This window comes from Theropithecus gelada, chromosome 8 (genome assembly GCF_003255815.1).
Source record: "Theropithecus gelada isolate Dixy chromosome 8, Tgel_1.0, whole genome shotgun sequence".
Taxonomy (NCBI): domain Eukaryota; kingdom Metazoa; phylum Chordata; class Mammalia; order Primates; family Cercopithecidae; genus Theropithecus; species Theropithecus gelada.
The window spans coordinates 69,278,834-69,296,878 of NC_037676.1; the positions used below are offsets into that span (position 1 = coordinate 69,278,834).

The 18,045-nt window shown below is 38.9% G+C and overlaps 1 protein-coding gene across 2 annotated transcripts in view; it reads right to left on the reverse strand.

Moving 5' to 3' along the window:
* The window catches only part of PPP1R42 (protein phosphatase 1 regulatory subunit 42), a 66,328-nt gene that overhangs the window by 29,969 nt on the left and 18,314 nt on the right, over positions 1-18,045 (reverse strand). For both annotated transcript variants that reach the window (XM_025395267.1, XM_025395268.1), the window contains one exon: positions 17,095-17,211. In XM_025395267.1, the coding sequence (XP_025251052.1) occupies positions 17,095-17,211 (117 nt within the window). The remainder of the gene's footprint in view (positions 1-17,094; positions 17,212-18,045) is intronic.

Consider the following 18,045-nt stretch of genomic DNA (forward strand, 5'->3'; position numbering starts at 1 on the left):
AAAATGTGTCTTCTATGCCAAAAATATAAATTCAGTTTGATGGAACAGGACTACAAGAAGACAATTTGTAAATACACACAAATTACTAACATGTTTTAGTTTATAATACTTCACAAAAATCTATCTGCAATATTAATCAACAGGACTTTCATAGTATGGAGTAATCTATTACAATATTTATAATAATACAATGAGTGTGACTAAGGTTCCTTTTAAAAACACATTTGAATATTAATTTTAAATTTTGAATTTTTACTTTTGGAGATAATGGTAAATTATCAGCAAAAGTAATAACTTTAAAACGATAATTTCCTGTGTAAGAACTACACTAGTTATTTCCTGTATTTTCTGTAGGTACACTTAAGGAACTTAAGTCCATATAAAAGCAGCTGCTCTAAGTGCTGAAAACCTTGGGTAATTATAGTGGTTTTGTTAGGATTCTTTAATGATGTCCACTTCTTTTTTCCCATGGCACAAAGCTGTCTGTTGCTGACGACTCAGGATGGATGTCAGTGACCTTATGTATGGCATGAGAGATTTTTTTCCTGTAGCACAGGATTTGATGTCAGTAGCTTTTGGACAATGTCAGTGAACAAAAAGAAGGAAAAAAATTAAAGCCAAATATAGAGATGCTGACCCCAGGAATACATAACAGAAAAACAAGTTAATATTCTGATGCTAGGCTTCAACATGCCCTTTGATTAAGCCTTCAGAATATTATTTAAAATGAACCACAAAAAGCACATTTCAAACATATCCCGGGCAATGTCTATATTCAGAATGCCAAGAAGCTATGTCCAGGCATTTTTAATTGTTTGTGTCTTCATGGTGGAAGTAACAGAACTTAAGATTTTTTTCTTACTCTTTGGATATCTTCACTCTATGCGGGGGGAAAGCAACTTTTGGTATATATCAACAGCTGGAACTCAGTGAATGTTTTGCATTCCTTCTCCAGAATATTTTTTTGTGCCCTTCTTCGTTCATTCTATAAACATATAGTAAGTGCTTGCTACGTGCCAAGCACTGGGCTGGGCTCTGGGTAACCCTGAAGTAAATAAATCAAAATTCCTTGCATTCAAAGCTACTCAGTCTAATGAAGGATATGGTGATACACAATAACAAGGTTATATTAATCAAGTTTCTTCACCAACCATTCTGTATTTAAATTACGTTAAAAATTAAAGTGAGATAACACAGTTAAAATATCAAATAAGATCATAGGGTTTATAACAAAACTTAAAGAGTATGTGAGGGCTTATAACAAAACCATTTTCAACTTCTTCAGCTATTTCTACACACATTTATGTCCACATTTCTAAATAACAATGGCTATTTTTGATTTTTAAATCTTAGATATTTATCTACTAAATTTCTACTAAGAAAGATGATGATTTAATTCTCATAAGTACTGCCTCCAACCTCTACTACACTTCCCTTCTCCCACTATGTCAGTAGAGTTATACTAACATTGTTAATTAATTTTCACTGAGTGTATTATTATTATTATTATTATTATTATTATTAGAGACAGAGTCTCATTCTGTCACCCAGGCTGGAGTGCAGTGTATGATCATGGCTCACTGCAGCTTTAACCTTCCAGGCTCAAGCGATCCTCCCACTGAAGCCTCCCGAATAGCTGGGACTCAGGCATGCGCCACCACGCCTGTCTAATGTTTCTGTACTTTTGTAGAGATAGGGTTTCACCATCTTTCCCAGGCTGGTCTAGAACTCGTGAGTTCAATCAATCCTCCTGCCTTGGCCTCCCAAAGTGCTGGGATTACAGATGTGAGCCACTGCACCTGGCCAATTTTCAGTGACTATATTATTAAGCTCAATTAAGTCTTGTTCATAGCTAAACTACATAGTACACTAGGATTGCTTCTTATTTTCCACAGAGTTAAAAATTGCCTAATTTCTTAATTTTCTATGTACTTACCACAATTCAGTCTGTTGCAACATGGGCTGGGTGCCTTCTAGCCTACCGTACAGCTGCTGTCCTAAGACTTACCTTCACTTCTGTGAATTTCCTTAGCTTTTTTACTGTTTCCTAGATACCATGTCTTCCCTTTTCCTAGTTTACTCTCCTGTTTAGGTGAAATACTCAATTTTTATGGGTCGTGCTTTTTGTGTTCTTTTAAAGAAATTTTTATTTTTTTCTAGAAGTTTTATATTTTAGCAGTTAAATTTGGATATGATCCATTTTGAGTAAATTTTTGTGCATGGGGTAAAGAGTAAAGGTTCACTTTTTCTATTTGGATATCCAGTTGTTCCACCATTTGTTGAAAACATTATCCCTTCTTCCATTGAAATATTGGGATTTTTGGCTGGGCGCAGTGGCTTACACCTGTATTTCTAGCACTTTGGGAGGCTGAGGCAGGTGGATCACTGGAGGTCAGGAGATCAGGAAGAGCCTGGCCAACATGCTGAAACCCTGTCTCTACCAAAAATATAAAAAATTGGCTGGGCGTGGTGGCACGTGTCTGTAATCCCAGTTACTTGGGAAGCTGAGGTAGAAGAATTGCTTGAACCCAGGAGGCGGAGGTTGCAGTGAGCTGAATTGTGCCACTGCACTCCAGCGTGGGCAACAGAGCGAGACTCTTAAAAATCAATTGACCCTATGTGTGAGTTTATTTATAAACTATTCTGTTTCCTTAATCTTCATGGCTACCCTATGTCAATGCCACATTGTCTTGATTATCATAACTTTAAAGTTGTGAAATCAGGTAGGGTAAGTTCTCCAAATGTATTTTATTTTATTTATTTTATTTTTGAGAAAGGATCTCACTTTGACACCCACGCTGGAGTGCAGTGCCGTGATCATGTCTCACTGCTGTCTCAATCTCCTGGGCTTATGAGATCCTCTCACCTCAGCCTCCTGAGTAGCTGGGACCACAGGCATGTGCCACCACACCCAGCTAATTAAAAAACAAATTTTTTTTGTAGAGATGGAGTGCCAAACTCCTGGGCTCAAGTGATTCTCTAGCCTCAGCCTCCCAAAGAGCTAGGATTACAGATGTGAGCCGCTGTGCCGCGCTTTTTTTTTTTTTTTTTTTTTTTAGAAACACGGTCTCACTCTCTTGTCCAGGCTGAAGTGCAGTGGCACAATCATGGTCCACTGTAGCCACGACCTCCAGGGCTCATGCAATCCTCCCACCTCAGCCTTTTGGGTAGCTGGTACTATAGGCCACCATTTCCAGCTAATTTTTTTTTTTTAAAAAAATCTTTTAGGCCAGGCACGGTGGCTCACGCCTGTAATCCCAGCACTTTGGGAGGCCGAGACGGGCGGATCACGAGGTCAGGAGATCAGACCATCCTGGCTAACACGGTGAAACCCTGTCTCTACTAAAAATACAAAAAAATTAGCCAGGCATAGTGGCGGGCGCCTGTAGTCCCAGCTACTCGGGAGGCTGAGGCAGGAGAATGGTGTGAACCCGGGAGGTGAAGCTTGCAGTGAGCCGAGATCGGGCCACCGCACTCCAGCCTGGGCGACAGAGCAAGACTCCGTCTCAAAAAAAAAAAAAAAAAAGAAAAAAACATCTTTTAGAGAAGGGGTCTTGCTATCCTGGGCTCAAGCAATCCTCCTGCCTCATCCTCCCAAGGTACTGGGATTATAAGCATGAGTTACCATGCCCATGATGGTTTTACCAATTGGTTCTTTTTACCAATGTTGCGTTGGTATTCTAGGTCCCTTTCTTATAAATTTTAGGATTGATTTGTCAATTTCTAAGAGAAAAGAATCTGAGATATTGATTGGGATTATGTTGAATGTATAGATCAATTGAGAAGGAATTAGCACTTTAAGAATACAGATCTTCTACCATGCAAGTGTAGGGCCAGGCAGTATATGAGAAATCTCTGTACTTTTAATTTTGCTATGAATCTAAAATTAATCTAAATCATAAAGTCTATTAAAATAAAAAAATCAAAACCAGAAAAAAAGTCTATTAAAACAAAAAATCAAAACTAGAATACAATCTGCTAATACATGAAAATGGTATCTCTCTTCATTTATGTAGATCTTCTTTAATTTCTTCCAATATTTTGTGTTTTTATTGTACAGTTCTTGCACATAGTTTAAAAAATGTATCCCTAAGTATTTTATGTATCTTGATGAAGTTATAAATGCCAATTTAAAAAATTTCATTTCTAATTGTTCACTGCTAGTCAATGGAAATACAGTTACGTTTTGCATATTGACCTTGCCATTAAGCATATGGATTTGCTAAATACACTCCATAAGTTCTAATAGCTTTTTGCGGATTTCTAATCATTTTATATGTACCCAATCACGTAGTCTGCAAATAAAGAACATTTTGTTTCTTCCTTTTCAAGCAATGTCATTGTTTCATTTTTTTGGCCTTATTGCACTGGCTAAGACAGGTGCAACTCTAAGGTTGAGTAATGTGGTATAGCAAATATCCTTCCTTTATTCTTAATCTTAGGGAAAGCATTCAATCTTTCATCATTAAGTATCTTGTTATGTAGATTTTATATAGATGCCTATTAAGGTTAAGTTCCTTTCTATTTACAGTTTGCTGATAATTTTAAAAATCATGCATGGTGCTGAATATAATGCATTTTGTGCATCTATTTAGATGATCATATAATACTTCTCCTTTATTCTGTTTGGTGAATCATATTGATTTATGTCTGAATGCCAAAACAATCTTGCATTCCTGAGATAAGCCTCATCTGGTCTTTGCGTGTTATCTATTTATATATTGCTGGACTTGATTTGCTAATATTTTAGTAGGGATTTTTGCTTCTCTGTTCCTAGGGTATATTGCTCTGCAGTGTTCTTGTAATATTGCTGATTTGATAACATGAGTTGGGAAGTAGTCCCTGCTTCTCTGTTTTCTTTCTTTTTTTCTTTGTGAGACAGGGTCTCACTTTGTTCCCCCAGCCAGCTGGAGAGCAGTGGCATGATCTCAGCTCACTGCAGCCTCGACTTCCCGGGTTCATGTGATCCTCCCACCTCAGCCTCCTGAGTAGCTGGGACTACAGATGATCACCACCATGGCTGGCTAATTTTTTTTTTTTTTCTTTGAGATGGAGTCTCACTCTGTTGCCTAGGCTGGAACGCGGTGGCATGATCTCAGCTCATTGCAACCTCTGCCTCTTGGGTTCAAGAGATTCTCCTGCCTCAGCCTCCCAAGTAGCTGGGATGACAGGCATATGTCACCACACCGAGCTAATTTTTGCATTTTCAGTAGACACGGGGTTTCACCATGTTGGTTAGGCTGGCCTTGAACTCCTGACCTCAGGTGATCCTCCTGCCTTGGCCTCCCAAAGTGTTGGGATAACAGGCATGAGCCCTGGCTAATTTTTGTATTTTTTGTAGAGATGGGGTCTCACCACGTTGCCCAGGCTGGGTTTGGAACTCCTGAGCTCAAGAGATCTGCTCACCTTGGCCTCCTGAAGTGCTAGGATTACAGGTGTGAGCCACTGCACCTGGCCTTGCTTTTCTGTTTTCTGAAAGAGTTTGTGTAAGATTGGTATCATTTCTTTACTAATTTTGTGATAAAGTGCACCAGTGAGGTAATCTGGTCTTGGAGTTCTCTTTGTGGAAATATTTTTATTTGTGAAATATGATGCATTTAATAGATACAGAGCTATTCAGACTTCCTGTTTCTTATATCAGTTTTGGTATTTATGTCTTGCAAGGAATATGTTTTTAACTAAGTTGCCAACTTTATGGCATAAAGTTCTTTACAACATTCCCGTCTTATCCTTTTAACTGTAGTGACATATTTTTCATTCCTGATATTGTTAATTTGTGTTTTCTCTGTTTTCTTGAACAGCCTAGATAGAAGTTTATTAATTTTATTAATATTTGCAAAGAACCAGCTTTTGGCATCATTGATTTTTTCCTAATGGTTGCCTATATTTCTATTTCATTAATTTCTGCTGTTATTTTCATTATTTCCTTCTTTCCTTCCTTTTCATTTCCTTCCTTCAAATTTATTTTGTATTTAATTTGCATGTATTTTTCTTGCTCCTTGACGTACAAGATTAGAGCATTGTTTTAATTTTTCTTCATCTTAAATTTATTATCATTATTGTTTGTATTTTTCCCTCATTCTTGTTGTCATTTTATAATTTTTCTTCTTTTTTACTATAAGCGTTCAAAGCTATAAATTTCCCTCTAAGTATTACTTTACTGTATCCCACAAATTTTCAAATGTTTTGTTTTCATTTTCATTCAGTTCAAGTATTTTCTAATTTTCTTTGTGATTTCTATGGACTTTGTTTCATTTCATACGGATTATGTTGATAATTTTGTTTTTTGAGACAGGGTCTCACTCGGTTGCCCAGGCTGGAGTGCAGTGTTTTGATCTTGGTCACTGTAGCCTCCACCTCCTGGGCTCAAACGATCCTCCCAACTCAGCCTCCTGAGTAGCTGGGGCTACAGGCATGCACCACTATGCCTGGCTAATTTTTGTATTTTTAGTGGAGACAGGGTTTCACCATGTTGCCCAGGCTGGTCTTGAACTCCTGGGCTCAAAAATTCCACCTGCCTCAGTCTCCCAAAATGATAGTATTACAGGCATGAACTACTGCACCCAACTCTAAATATTCTAACTCCTATTTTAAGGTGGAATGTTCTATAAGAGTAAATTAGATCAAGTTGATTGGTTATGTTATACCTATCTTTTATATCATTACTGGTTTACTATCTGCTTGTTCTATCAACCAATGCAAGAGAAATGTGGAAATCTCTGTTATAATTATGAATTTGTCAATTTCTCCTTTTACTTCTGTGAATTTTTACTTCATATAGTTTGTAATTCTGTTGCTAGGAGCATAACTTTGAGGATTGTTATGTTTCCTTAAAGAACTGGCACTTTTTATCATTATAAATTTTCCTTATGTATCTCTGGTAATATTTCTTGTCCTAGAATCTATTTTATTTTATATTAATGTAGCCATTTCATTTTTCATATTACTTGTGTTTGCAGTATATTTTTTTCATAATTTTATTTTTAACTCACATATCTTTATGTATAAAGTGTGTTTCTTCCAGAGAGTACTATTGGATTTTTTATTTTTTTTAAAGCATAAATAACAAGACCCAGGCTGGTCTCGAACTCCTGGGCTCAAGTAATCCTCCCACCTTGGCCTCTTAAAGTGCTGACATTACAGGTGTCACCATGCCCAGCTAAGATTGGATTAAAAAAAATCTGGTCCTACTATCTCTGCCTTTTAATTGAACTATTTAAATTATTTGTTAATATAATTATTAATATTAATATATAATTACTGATATTGGCTGAGTTTAAGACTACTGTCTTGCTATTTGTCTTATCTGTTCTTTATTTCCTTTTTCTTTTCCTGTCCCCTACTTTTTTTTGGCATTTGAGTTTCTCTTAATTATTGGCTTACTAGTTGCAAAATTCTTTGACTGTATTTTAGTGGTTGCTTCAGGGTTTAAAACAATCATTTTTAAATATGCACAGGCTACTATCAAATAGCATGATACTATTTCATGTGTAATGTAAGAACTTGACAACAATATGCCGCTATTTTCTCCATTCCTGTCATTTGTGCTATTGTTACTGTTTATTTTACTTTTACATGTCATAAACCCCATGCTATATAGTTATTATTTATTTTGCCTTCATTTTATTGCTTGTGTGGTTGCACACATCAGTGATCCCAGCTACAGTGAGGCTGTGGCAGGAGGTTCACTTAAGCCTAGGAAATTTAGGCTGCAGTGAGCTGCGATCACACTACTGCACTACAGACTGGCCAACAGAGTAAGACCCTGTCTAAAAAAAAAATTATCTTAGGTTTTATTTTTCTTTATTTTGCCTTCATTTTTTTGAAGGATGGTTTCACTGGATATATAATTCTAAGTTGACAAGGGTGTTTTTCTTTTAGCATTTTAAATATGTTTCATGATCTTCTGGCTTGTATGGCTTTTGACAAGAAGCTTGTAATAATTCTTATCTTTCTATGTACATAAAATATCTTTTAAATGTCTTTTCTTCTGGTAGCTTTTAAGATGTACATATATATATATTTTTTACATGGAGTTTTGCTCTTGTCGCCCAGGCTGGAGTGTAATGGTGCAATCTTGGCTAACTGCAACCTCCGCCTCCTGGGTTCAAGCGACTCTCCTGCCTTAGCCTCCCAAGTAGCTGGGACTATAGGCATGAGCCACTACACCTGGCTAATTTTGTATTTTTAGTAGAGACAGGGTTTCACCATGTTGGCCAGGCTAGTCACAAACTCCTGACCTTGAGTCATCCGCCCGCCTTGGCCTCCCAAAGTGCTGGGATTACAGGCGTGAGCCACTGTGCCTGGCTGCTTTTAAGATATTCTTATTATCATTGGTTGTTTAGCAATTTTACTGTAGTGTACTTTGGTGTAATTTTCTTTGGGATTTTCCTGTTTGGGTTTTGTTGAGCTTCATGGATCAGGGATTAAAATTTTCATCAAATTTGGTAATTTTGGGGCCACTATTTTTGTTGTTGTTCTGTGTTTGTTTGCTTGTTTGTTTTGTTTTGAGATAGGGGCTCGCTCTGTTGCCCCAGTTTTTTTTTTTTTTTCAGTGTTTTTTCTTTCCATGCTTTACTTTGGACAGTTCTAATGCTATGTCTTTAAGGTCACTGATCTTTTCTTGCACAATGGCTAATCTACTTTTAATCTTATCCAATAAATTTTTTATTTTAGAAATATTTTTAGTCGGGCTTGGTGGCTCACGCCTGTAATCCCAGCACTTTGGGAGGCCAAGGCAGGTGGATCGCCTGAGGTCAGGAGTTCGATACCAGCCTGGCCAACATGATGAAGCCCCGTCTCTCTAAAAATACAAAATAAATAAATAAATAAATATTAGCTGGCTGTGGTGGCAGGCACCTGTAATCCCAGCTGCTAGGCGGGGCTGAGGCAAGAGAATCGTTTGAACCCTGGAGGCGGAGGTTGCAGTGAGCTGAGATTGCCCCATTGCACTTCAACCTGGGCAACAAGAGTGAAACTCTGTCTCAAAAAATAAATAAATAAAATAAATAAATAAATAAATAAATATTTTTTAGCTCTAGAAGTTATGTCTTCCCCACACTTTCCATTTCTCTTCCCTTTCTGTTCACAATTTCTTTAAATTTTACAGTATATTTATAATTGCTTTTTTTTTTTTTTTTAAAGTCTTGTCTCCTAATTCTATCCTTCATGTCATTTCTGGGTATTTTTTTTTTTTGGACTGATTTTTCTCGGGTTATGATTTACATTTTCATGCTGCTTCTTCTTTTTTTTTCCCCCACAAGATTACATCTGAAAGCAAGATTTTTGTGGTTCTTGTTTGCTGTTCCTCTCCCTGCACTGTGGTCGATATTCATTTTGTTGTTTTTTTTCTCTTAGGGACAACAGGCCTGTGCTGCCTATTGTCCAAGGTCTGAAAAAGTTGTTTCACATATTTTGTCTAGGTTTCTCTTTGTTTTTATGGAGGGCAATTCTGGTCCTGGTTACTACATCATGGCCCATTAGATTGTCTTTATAATTTAAAAACATATTTTTCCATTTTCCCCCTATTGCTATGGTCCATATGTGTCCCCCAAAGTTCATATGTTGAAACTTTTTTTTCCCTGCCTTATTCTTCCTGGACATATGTTGAAACTTAATTGCCAATGCAGTAGTATTAAGAGGTAGGCCTTTGGGGTCTGGCACAGTGGCTCATGCCTGTAATCCCAGCACTTTGGGAGGCTGAGGCAGGTGGATCACGAGGTCAGGAGATCGAGACCATCCTGGCTAACACGGTGAAACCCTGTCTCTACTAAAAATACAAAAAATTAGCCGGGCGTGGTGGCGGGTACCTGTAGTCCCAGCTACTTGGGAGGCTGAGGCAGGAGAATGGCGTGAACCCGGGAGGAGGAGCTTGCAGTGAGCCGAGATGGTGCCACTGCATTCCAGCTTGCGCAACAGAGCGAGACTTTGTCTCAAAAAAAAAAAAAAAAAAAAGAGGTAGGCCTTTAGGAAGTGACTAATTTATGAGGGCAGAGCCTTTATGAAGGGATGAGAACCTTATAAAAGGGTGATTTTGCTCCTTTCATCCTTCTGCCGTATGAGGACACATCCCCTCTGGATGCCCCAAGGCTCTATCTTGGAAGCAGAGAGCAGCCCTTGCCAGAAACCAACCTTTGGTGCCTTGATCTTAGGCTTCTCAGCTTCCAGAACTTTCAGAAGTAGGTTTCTGCTGATAAATTAATCAGTCTCAGGTATTTTGTTATAGCAGCACAAATGGACTAAGATACCTATTCTCTGATTCTGGTTCTGATTCTGGTACTCTTATTAGTCATATCTTCTGAATTAATTCTGTAAGTTTCTTTTCTACTTGCTTATATTCAGTTCTTTTTGTTTGTTCTTTCTGGGAGACTGTCAATTTTATCATTTAAACTTTATATTGAATATTTAATTTCCTCATCCTATTTTTAATTTCTAAGTGCTCTGTTATTCATGTTTCTTTTAAAAAATAGAATCTTGCTTTATTTCAAGTTTATGGAATCTTTTTCATTTCTCTTGGGAAATTATAGTGGGATTTTAAAGGATTGTTTTCCTGTTTCCACATGATTTATTTCTTTAGAATTCTTTCTTTTTGTTTCTGTTTCTCTCTCTTTGATTTTAGAGGCTCTTTTCAGAGGTCTCCTAATCCTGAGCTGCCTGTTTATTCATTAAAGTGAATGAGAGCTTTCTGTGAGAGGGCAAGGCTTGTTGACTGTCTCACTGTGGGGCAACTGGGCAGGCAGCTGGCATTTCCCTCTGAAACTCTTAAATGTCAGGATTGGGAGATGTTTTGTTGTGAGCTAGTCAGTTTCCCTAAAGAGGAATGAATTCACCAACTTTTGCCCAATGTTTTAAAGCCATGCAGGCAGGGTTTTGAGAGTAGAGCCTACTTGTATGTAAGAGAGGGAGAGAAATATTGGCTAACATTTCAGTGTTTAGTCTTTCATGAAGTCCACCCACTTGTGGTTTTTTTTTGGTTTGTTTGTTTTTTTAGCATTACCATTTGCTGTGGTTTTTGACCCACAGACTCTGTGGTTCAACTTCTTCACAAATTAAACTTATCCCCTGTAACTTTGTTGTTCAGATATTCTATCCAGGTGTTCTTTAAACTCTCCTCTGCCCTCATGTTAACCATTCAACATCATTCAGTGCAAGTGGCCACTCCCTCTTTCTTGAAACTCCTTTTTCTCTTCTTCTACATCACTGACTCCTGATGGAGTCTTCTAACTGATCTCTAAATACTGGAGTGTTTCTGTGATTGGTCTTGGCCTCATTTTTTTTTTCTGTCTCTATTGTCTTTCACCTCATGCCATGGCTTTTAAATATCATGTAAATGCTGTTTACTCTCAAACTTTCCAATCTTACTTCTCCCTTAAACTCCAGATGATTACTTGACATGTCCATTTCAGTATCCAACAGGCATTTCACAAGGTGGAATTTTTCTGTTTCTTCCTTATAAAGGCTACTACTGTCTTCCCGTTTCCTCACACAAAATTTAGGAGTCATCCTGATTCCTTCCCTTCCTTTATGCCTACATCCTGCTCATCAACAAGTTATGTGAATTCCACCTTAAAATATAACTCATTACTTTCAAACCCACCCACTCCTCTTCATCTCTAAGCAACCATCTTCTCTTATTTAACTTCTGCAGTAGTCTCCCAACTGATCTCTTTGCTGTCATTCTTGAAACTCATTCTTCATATAGCACATATAGCAGTAGATAAATCTTTTTTTTTTTTTTTAAATAATCCTTCAATTGACAGAGGAAGGGAAGAAAAAGAAAACAATCCTTTCAGTGGCTTTCTATTATACTCAGAATAAAGTAAACATTTGTGATTATATCCTAAAATGACCTTTATGATCTGGCCTCTGTGCCTTCTTTTCTAATCTCATATTGTACTGTTGCCTCTTCATTCACTCAACAGTGCATTTACTGAGCACCTACAATGTATCGGAAACTAAGGTAGACACTGGGTACCATACTACAGTGTTCCTTGGACACTCAAGCTTTCTTTGGCCTCAGAGCCTTTGCATCTACTTTCGCTAGTGCCTGGCATGTTCTTTCCCTAGCTCTTTGCATATCTTCTTTCTCATCCTTCAGATCTCAATGTAAATGTCATTTCTTCAGAGGCCTTTCATATTAACCTGATCTAAAATATCCACTGACTCCTCTTTTTCTGTTATCTTATTTAATTCCCTCATAGCACTTTTCAAAATCTTCTCTGCTTAGGTCTCTTCTCTTTTCTTCTCTTTTCTTCTTTTTTTAATTTTTTTTTTTTGCGACAGGGTCTCACTCTATTACCCAGTCTGGAGTGCAGTGGATGGATCACAGGTCACTGCTTCACTGCAAGGGATCCCTTGGGGCAAGGGATCCCGTCCTGGGCTCAAGCGATCCTCCCACTTCAGCCTCCTGAGTACCTGGGACTGAGTACCTAAGTCCAGGCACATGCCATCACACGAAGCAAATTGCTAATTTCTTTTTTAATTTTTTTTTTTTTTTTGTAGAGAAAAGATCTTCTTGTGTTGTCCAGGCTGGTTTTGAATTCCTGGCCTCAAGCAATCTTCTCCTGCCTCGGCCTCCCAAAGTGCGGTGATTACAGGCATGAGCCACCATATCCGGCCTTGCTTATGTATTTTCTTACCATTTCCTCCCTTGTACCTCTGTAAAGTAAGCGCCTTGAGGGTAGAGGCTTTTTTTTTTTTTAATTTTTATTTCTTTATTTTTAGACAGAGTCTTGCTCTGTGGCCCAGGCTGGAGTGCAGTGGCGCAATCTCGGCTCACTGCAAGCTCTGCCTCCCGGGTTTACACCATTCTCCTGCCTCAGCCTCCTGAGTAGCTGGGACTACAGGCGCCGGCCACCACACCCGGCTAATTTTTTTGTATTTTTAGTAGAGACGGGGTTTTACCATGTTAGCCAGGATGGTCTCGATCTCCTGACCTCGTGATCCACCCACCTCGGCCTCCCAAAGTGCTGGGATTACAGGTGTGAGTCACTGCACCTGGCCTCTTTTTTTTTTTTTTTTTTTAAAGAGACAGGGTTTCACCATGTTGGCCAGGCTGGTCTCAAACCCCTAATGTCATGATCCACCCACCTCGGCCTCCCAAAGTGCAGGGATTACAGGCGTGAACCACTGTGCCTGGCCGAGGGTAGAGACTTTGTCTTATTTATCATGTATCTCCAGTATCTAAGATGTGTTTTTCCAAGGGCCTAGAACAGTGCCTGGAACGTAGAATATAATATAGTAGTTCCCCCAACCCCGTTATTCAGTTGCCCTCAGTCAACTGTCATCCAAAAATATTTAATGGAAAATCCCAGAAAAAATAATTTGTAAGTTTTAAAATGGATATTCTTTTTTTCACTCTGTCACCCAGGCTGGAGTGCAGTGGCACAATCCTGGTTTACTGCAACCTCTGGCTCTGGGTTCAAGCAATTCTCCTGCCTCAGCCTCCTGAGTAGCTGGGATTACAGGTGTGCACCACCACGCGGGGCAAATTATTGTATAGGGTTTTGCCATGTCAGCCAGGGTGATCTTAAACTTCTGGCCTCAAGTGATCGGCCTGCCTCAGCCTTCCAAAGTGCTGGGATTACAGGCATCAGCTGCCTAGCCCAGCTGAGTACAATGGATGCTGTTCTGAGTATCATGATGAAATCTTGCGCTGGCCTGTTTGTCCTGCCTGGGCCATGAATTATTTCTTTGTCCAGCATTTCCAAACTATACATGCTACCAACCCATTAGTCACTTAGGTTATCATATCTACTGTGTGGTTATTGTAGTGCTTGTGTTCAAGCAACCCTTATTTCACTTGCCCCAAAGTGCAAGAGCAGTCATGCTGACATTGTAACCGCTCCCTTTTTTTTTTTTTTTTTTTTTTAAAAAGACAGAGTCTTGCTCTGTCACCCAGGCTGGAGTGCAGTGGCACCATCTCGACTCACTGCAACCTTTGCCTCCAAGGTTCAAGCGATTCTCCTGCCTCAGCCTCCGAGCAGCTGGGACTACAGGCACCCGCCACCATGCATGGCTAATTTTTTGTATTTTTAGTAGAGATGGGGTTTCACCACGTTAGCCAGGATCGTCTCAATCTCCTGATTGAGTGCTGGGATTACAGGTATGAACCACTGCAGCCAGCCTCCATTTATTATTATTGTTGTTAATCTCTTAGTATGCCTAATTTATAAATTAAACTTTATCATAGATATGTACACTTAGAAAAAACTAATATATATAGCATTCAATACTACCTATGGTTTCAGGGATCCACTGAGGGTCTTAGAATGTAGCCTTCACATATAAGTTGGGACTACTGTAAATTTTTTTTTTTTTTTTTTTTTTTTTTGAGACGGATTCTCGCTCTGTTGCCCAGGCTGGAGTGCAGTGGCCGGATCTCGGCTCACTGCAAGCTCCGCCTCCTGGGTTTACGCCATTCGCCATTCTCCTGCCTCAGCCTCCCGAGTAGCTGGGACTACAGGCGCCCGCCACCTCGCCCGGCTAGTTTTTTTGTATTTTTTAGTAGAGACGGAGTTCCACTGTCTTAGCCAGGATGGTCGCGATCTCCTGACCTCATGATCCACCCGTCTCGGCCTCCCAAAGTGCTAGGATTACAGGCTTGAGCCACCGCGCCCGGCCTGTAAATATTTTTTAATAGATTAACTTGATGGGGAGGTTCAGGAAAAGCTACATAGGGGAGATAATATGGAGTTCAGTCTTTAATAGATTAACTTGATGGGGAGGTTCAGGAAAAGCTACATAGGGGAGATAATATGGAGTTCAGTCGTTAAAGAGGATTTGGGTCAGGTGCAGTGGCTCACGCCTGTAATCCTAGCACTTTGGGAGGCTGGGGCAGGTGGGTCACCTGAGGTTAGGAGTTCGAGACCAGCCTGGCCAACATGGCAAAACCCCATCTCTACTATAAATACAAAACTTAGCTGGACGTGGTGGCACATGCCTGTAATCCCAGCTACTTGAGAGGCTGAGGCAGGAGAATCTCTTGAACCAAGGTGGTGAAGGTGGCAGTGAGCCAAGATCACACCACTGCACTCCAGCCTGCATGACAGAGCGAGACTCTGTCTCAAAAAAAAAAAAAGAGGATTTAGATGTTGGTCATTAGATAGAATAATTAGCAATAATGAAGGTATTTATTTTGGCTGCACATTTATTCTGGGTATGCATTATTAACATGGTCTAAGAGTAATCATGTAGGCAAAACAGCTTTGTCTTAATGTCATGCAGAAAAACCTCCTTTGGGATCATTTAGAGGCTAGAAGTTTTGCCCTGTTATCAAACTCCCCTTTCTCTGTTTGGAGTTAAAAAGCATAATAGAATAACTCTTTAAAAGTAATGGCCATTACCAGGCTGGGTGCAGTGGCATACGCCTAGAATCCCAGCACTTTGGGAGGTTGAGGCGGGTAGATCACTTGAGCTCAGGAGTTCGAGACCAGCCTGGCCAATATGGTGAAACCCTGTCTCTACTAAAATACAAAAATAAGCCAGGCATGGTGGTGCACATCTGTAATCCCAGTTACTCAGGAGGCTGAGGCAGGAGAATGACTTGAACCCGGGAGGCGGAGGTTTCAGTGACCCAAGATCACGCCACTGCACTCCAGCCTGGGCAACAGAGTGAGACGCCGTCTCAAAAAATAAAATAAAGGGCCGGGTGCGGTGGCTCACACCTGTAATCCCAGCACTTTGGGAGGCTGAGGTGGGCGAATCCCCTGAGGTCAGGAGTTCAAGACCAACCTGGCTAACCTGGTGAAATCCCGTCCCTACTGAAAATATAAAAATTAGCTGGGTGTGGTGGCAGGCACCTGTAATCCCAGATACTCGGGAGGCTGAGGCAGGAGAATCACTTGAATCTGGGAGGCAGAGGTTGCAGTGATTCGAGATCTCGCCATTGCACTCCAGTCTGGGTGACAGAGACTCTGTCTCAAAATAAAAAGAAAAAAATAAAATAAAATGTAAAATATATTTTAATTCAGAATTTATCCCATGAATGTCTTACATTTTTCACATTGTAAGTTGAAACAACTAATTGAGTTGTGCTTCCTAAGGTCTTCTTATTTTAAACATTCACCCTGATTATTCAATGGCATTTTAGATATTTTGAGGAATTCATTTGTGCTAGAATACATATATTTATTTTCATAATTATCTATTGCTTATAGCAGCTTTGGGATGAACCAGGTCATAGATCTGAATTTGGAAACAAGGTCAACGTAACATTTTTAGGGTCAACAAATGGCTGTGTGGAAGTAGTTCTGAAACAAAAGCTGTTTTGGGAGAAAGAAGCTCATTCTTCTTCCTGTGGTTTGTATGTCAAGAAATTATACCACAGCTCATTCCATTGCCAAACTAGAAACTTTAAGGTCATAGCAATGGCTCAACTCATGGATGACTGTTTCGAGGAAGCCTTCTATAGCCCTAGGCTGAGTTAGGGCTATCACAATACTTATAAAAACAGTATCATATTGTAGTCTCATTACTGGTTGATTGGTCGACCTTGTTTTCAAATTCTTGAAGATCAAGACCGTATATTCCTTCCTTTGTTCTACACTGAGTAGTATTAGTGCCTGACAAATACGTAGATGGCCAATACATATTTGATTAAATGAATAATTGAATGAATATGGCATGATATGATATAACATGACATTAATATAGCTGGTACAAATTAGAGTAAGTTCAATCAGAATAATTTCCAGTACTTCCCCAAAAAGAAGTAGCCAAGAGAGAGTTCAGGTCTAGTCATAGTTACTAGAAACTCATTCATTGGGAGATCAGGCTTAAGGGGCAAGAAATCTAGTCTCTAGAAGAAAAAGTTTGATGAGAAAATAATGCAAAGAAGAAATACTTCCCATCTCAGAGAAACTTTTCTTCTGTTGGTGAGGGATAGAGGTATTGGAGTATAAAGGAGAAAACTGAATAAGAGGACAGAATTTTACACACAAATACATTAAGAAGTAGGGATTCATTAGCTAATTTTAGAAAAAATCCAGAGTAGTTTCTAATGTGATATATTTATTTTATAGCTATTTCAAAACACATATTTTTCAATCATAATTTCATGTAAATATCTTAAAAATTAATTTCTCTTTACACTACCTTCACATGCAGAAGTTGGTTGTCAACGGCTATGAGCTGATTAAGATTCTCCAGTATTTCTAAGTCTCTAATGTCATCAATATTATTATTGCTGATATTCAATATAGAGAGGGATTTCTGTAAGAAAAATAACCAAGTTAGCATTAGTAAATAGTCTAAATACTGTATATAGGAACCAGAAATCCTAATCTTTGAAAATTTTAAGCTTGATCAGTTCAGGTTGTTTTACTCTTTAGGTAAAAACATCAAAAGCCATGAAATGCTTTTTAATGCATTTTTTTTTCAGATGAAAGTTTCAGAACCACAGTATGTCATATAACTTACCCTTTCTCCCTATAATTCCTCCATAAGTCATATTTTTCTTTTCCAAGATACAAAATAAACTTATAGAATAAAAAAGCCAAGAATCAAAAAGCAAAGAAAGAAAAAAAGATGCCCCAATAAACAAGTAACACAATACTGTAGCTTTAGCAAATTATCATTTTGTGCTAAATATTACTAACATTTGTACTTACATAGGGGCTGGGTGCAGTGGCTCATGCCTGTAATCTCAGCACTTTAGGAGGTGAAGCGGGCAGATCACTTGAGGTCAGGAGTTCAAGACCAGCCTGACCAACATGGCGAAACCCCATCTCTACTAAAAATACAAAAAATTAGCTGGGCATGGTGCTGCACGCCTGTAGTCCCAGCTACTCGGGAGGCTGAGGCAGGAGAATCGCTTGAACCTGGGAGGTGGAGGTTGCAGTGAGCAGAGATCACACCTGGGAGACAGAGCAAAACTCCGTCTCAAAAAAAGATTTATACTTACATAGGAAGAAATAGTTTTTGTCTTTATTTTACTAAATAGGAAACATGATCAAGAATAAAATAATATCTGGTTTTTATTTTTCTCTCTACTTGTCTATATGGTTTTCTCCCATCAATCTATATGTTCAGGAACTACTTAAAATA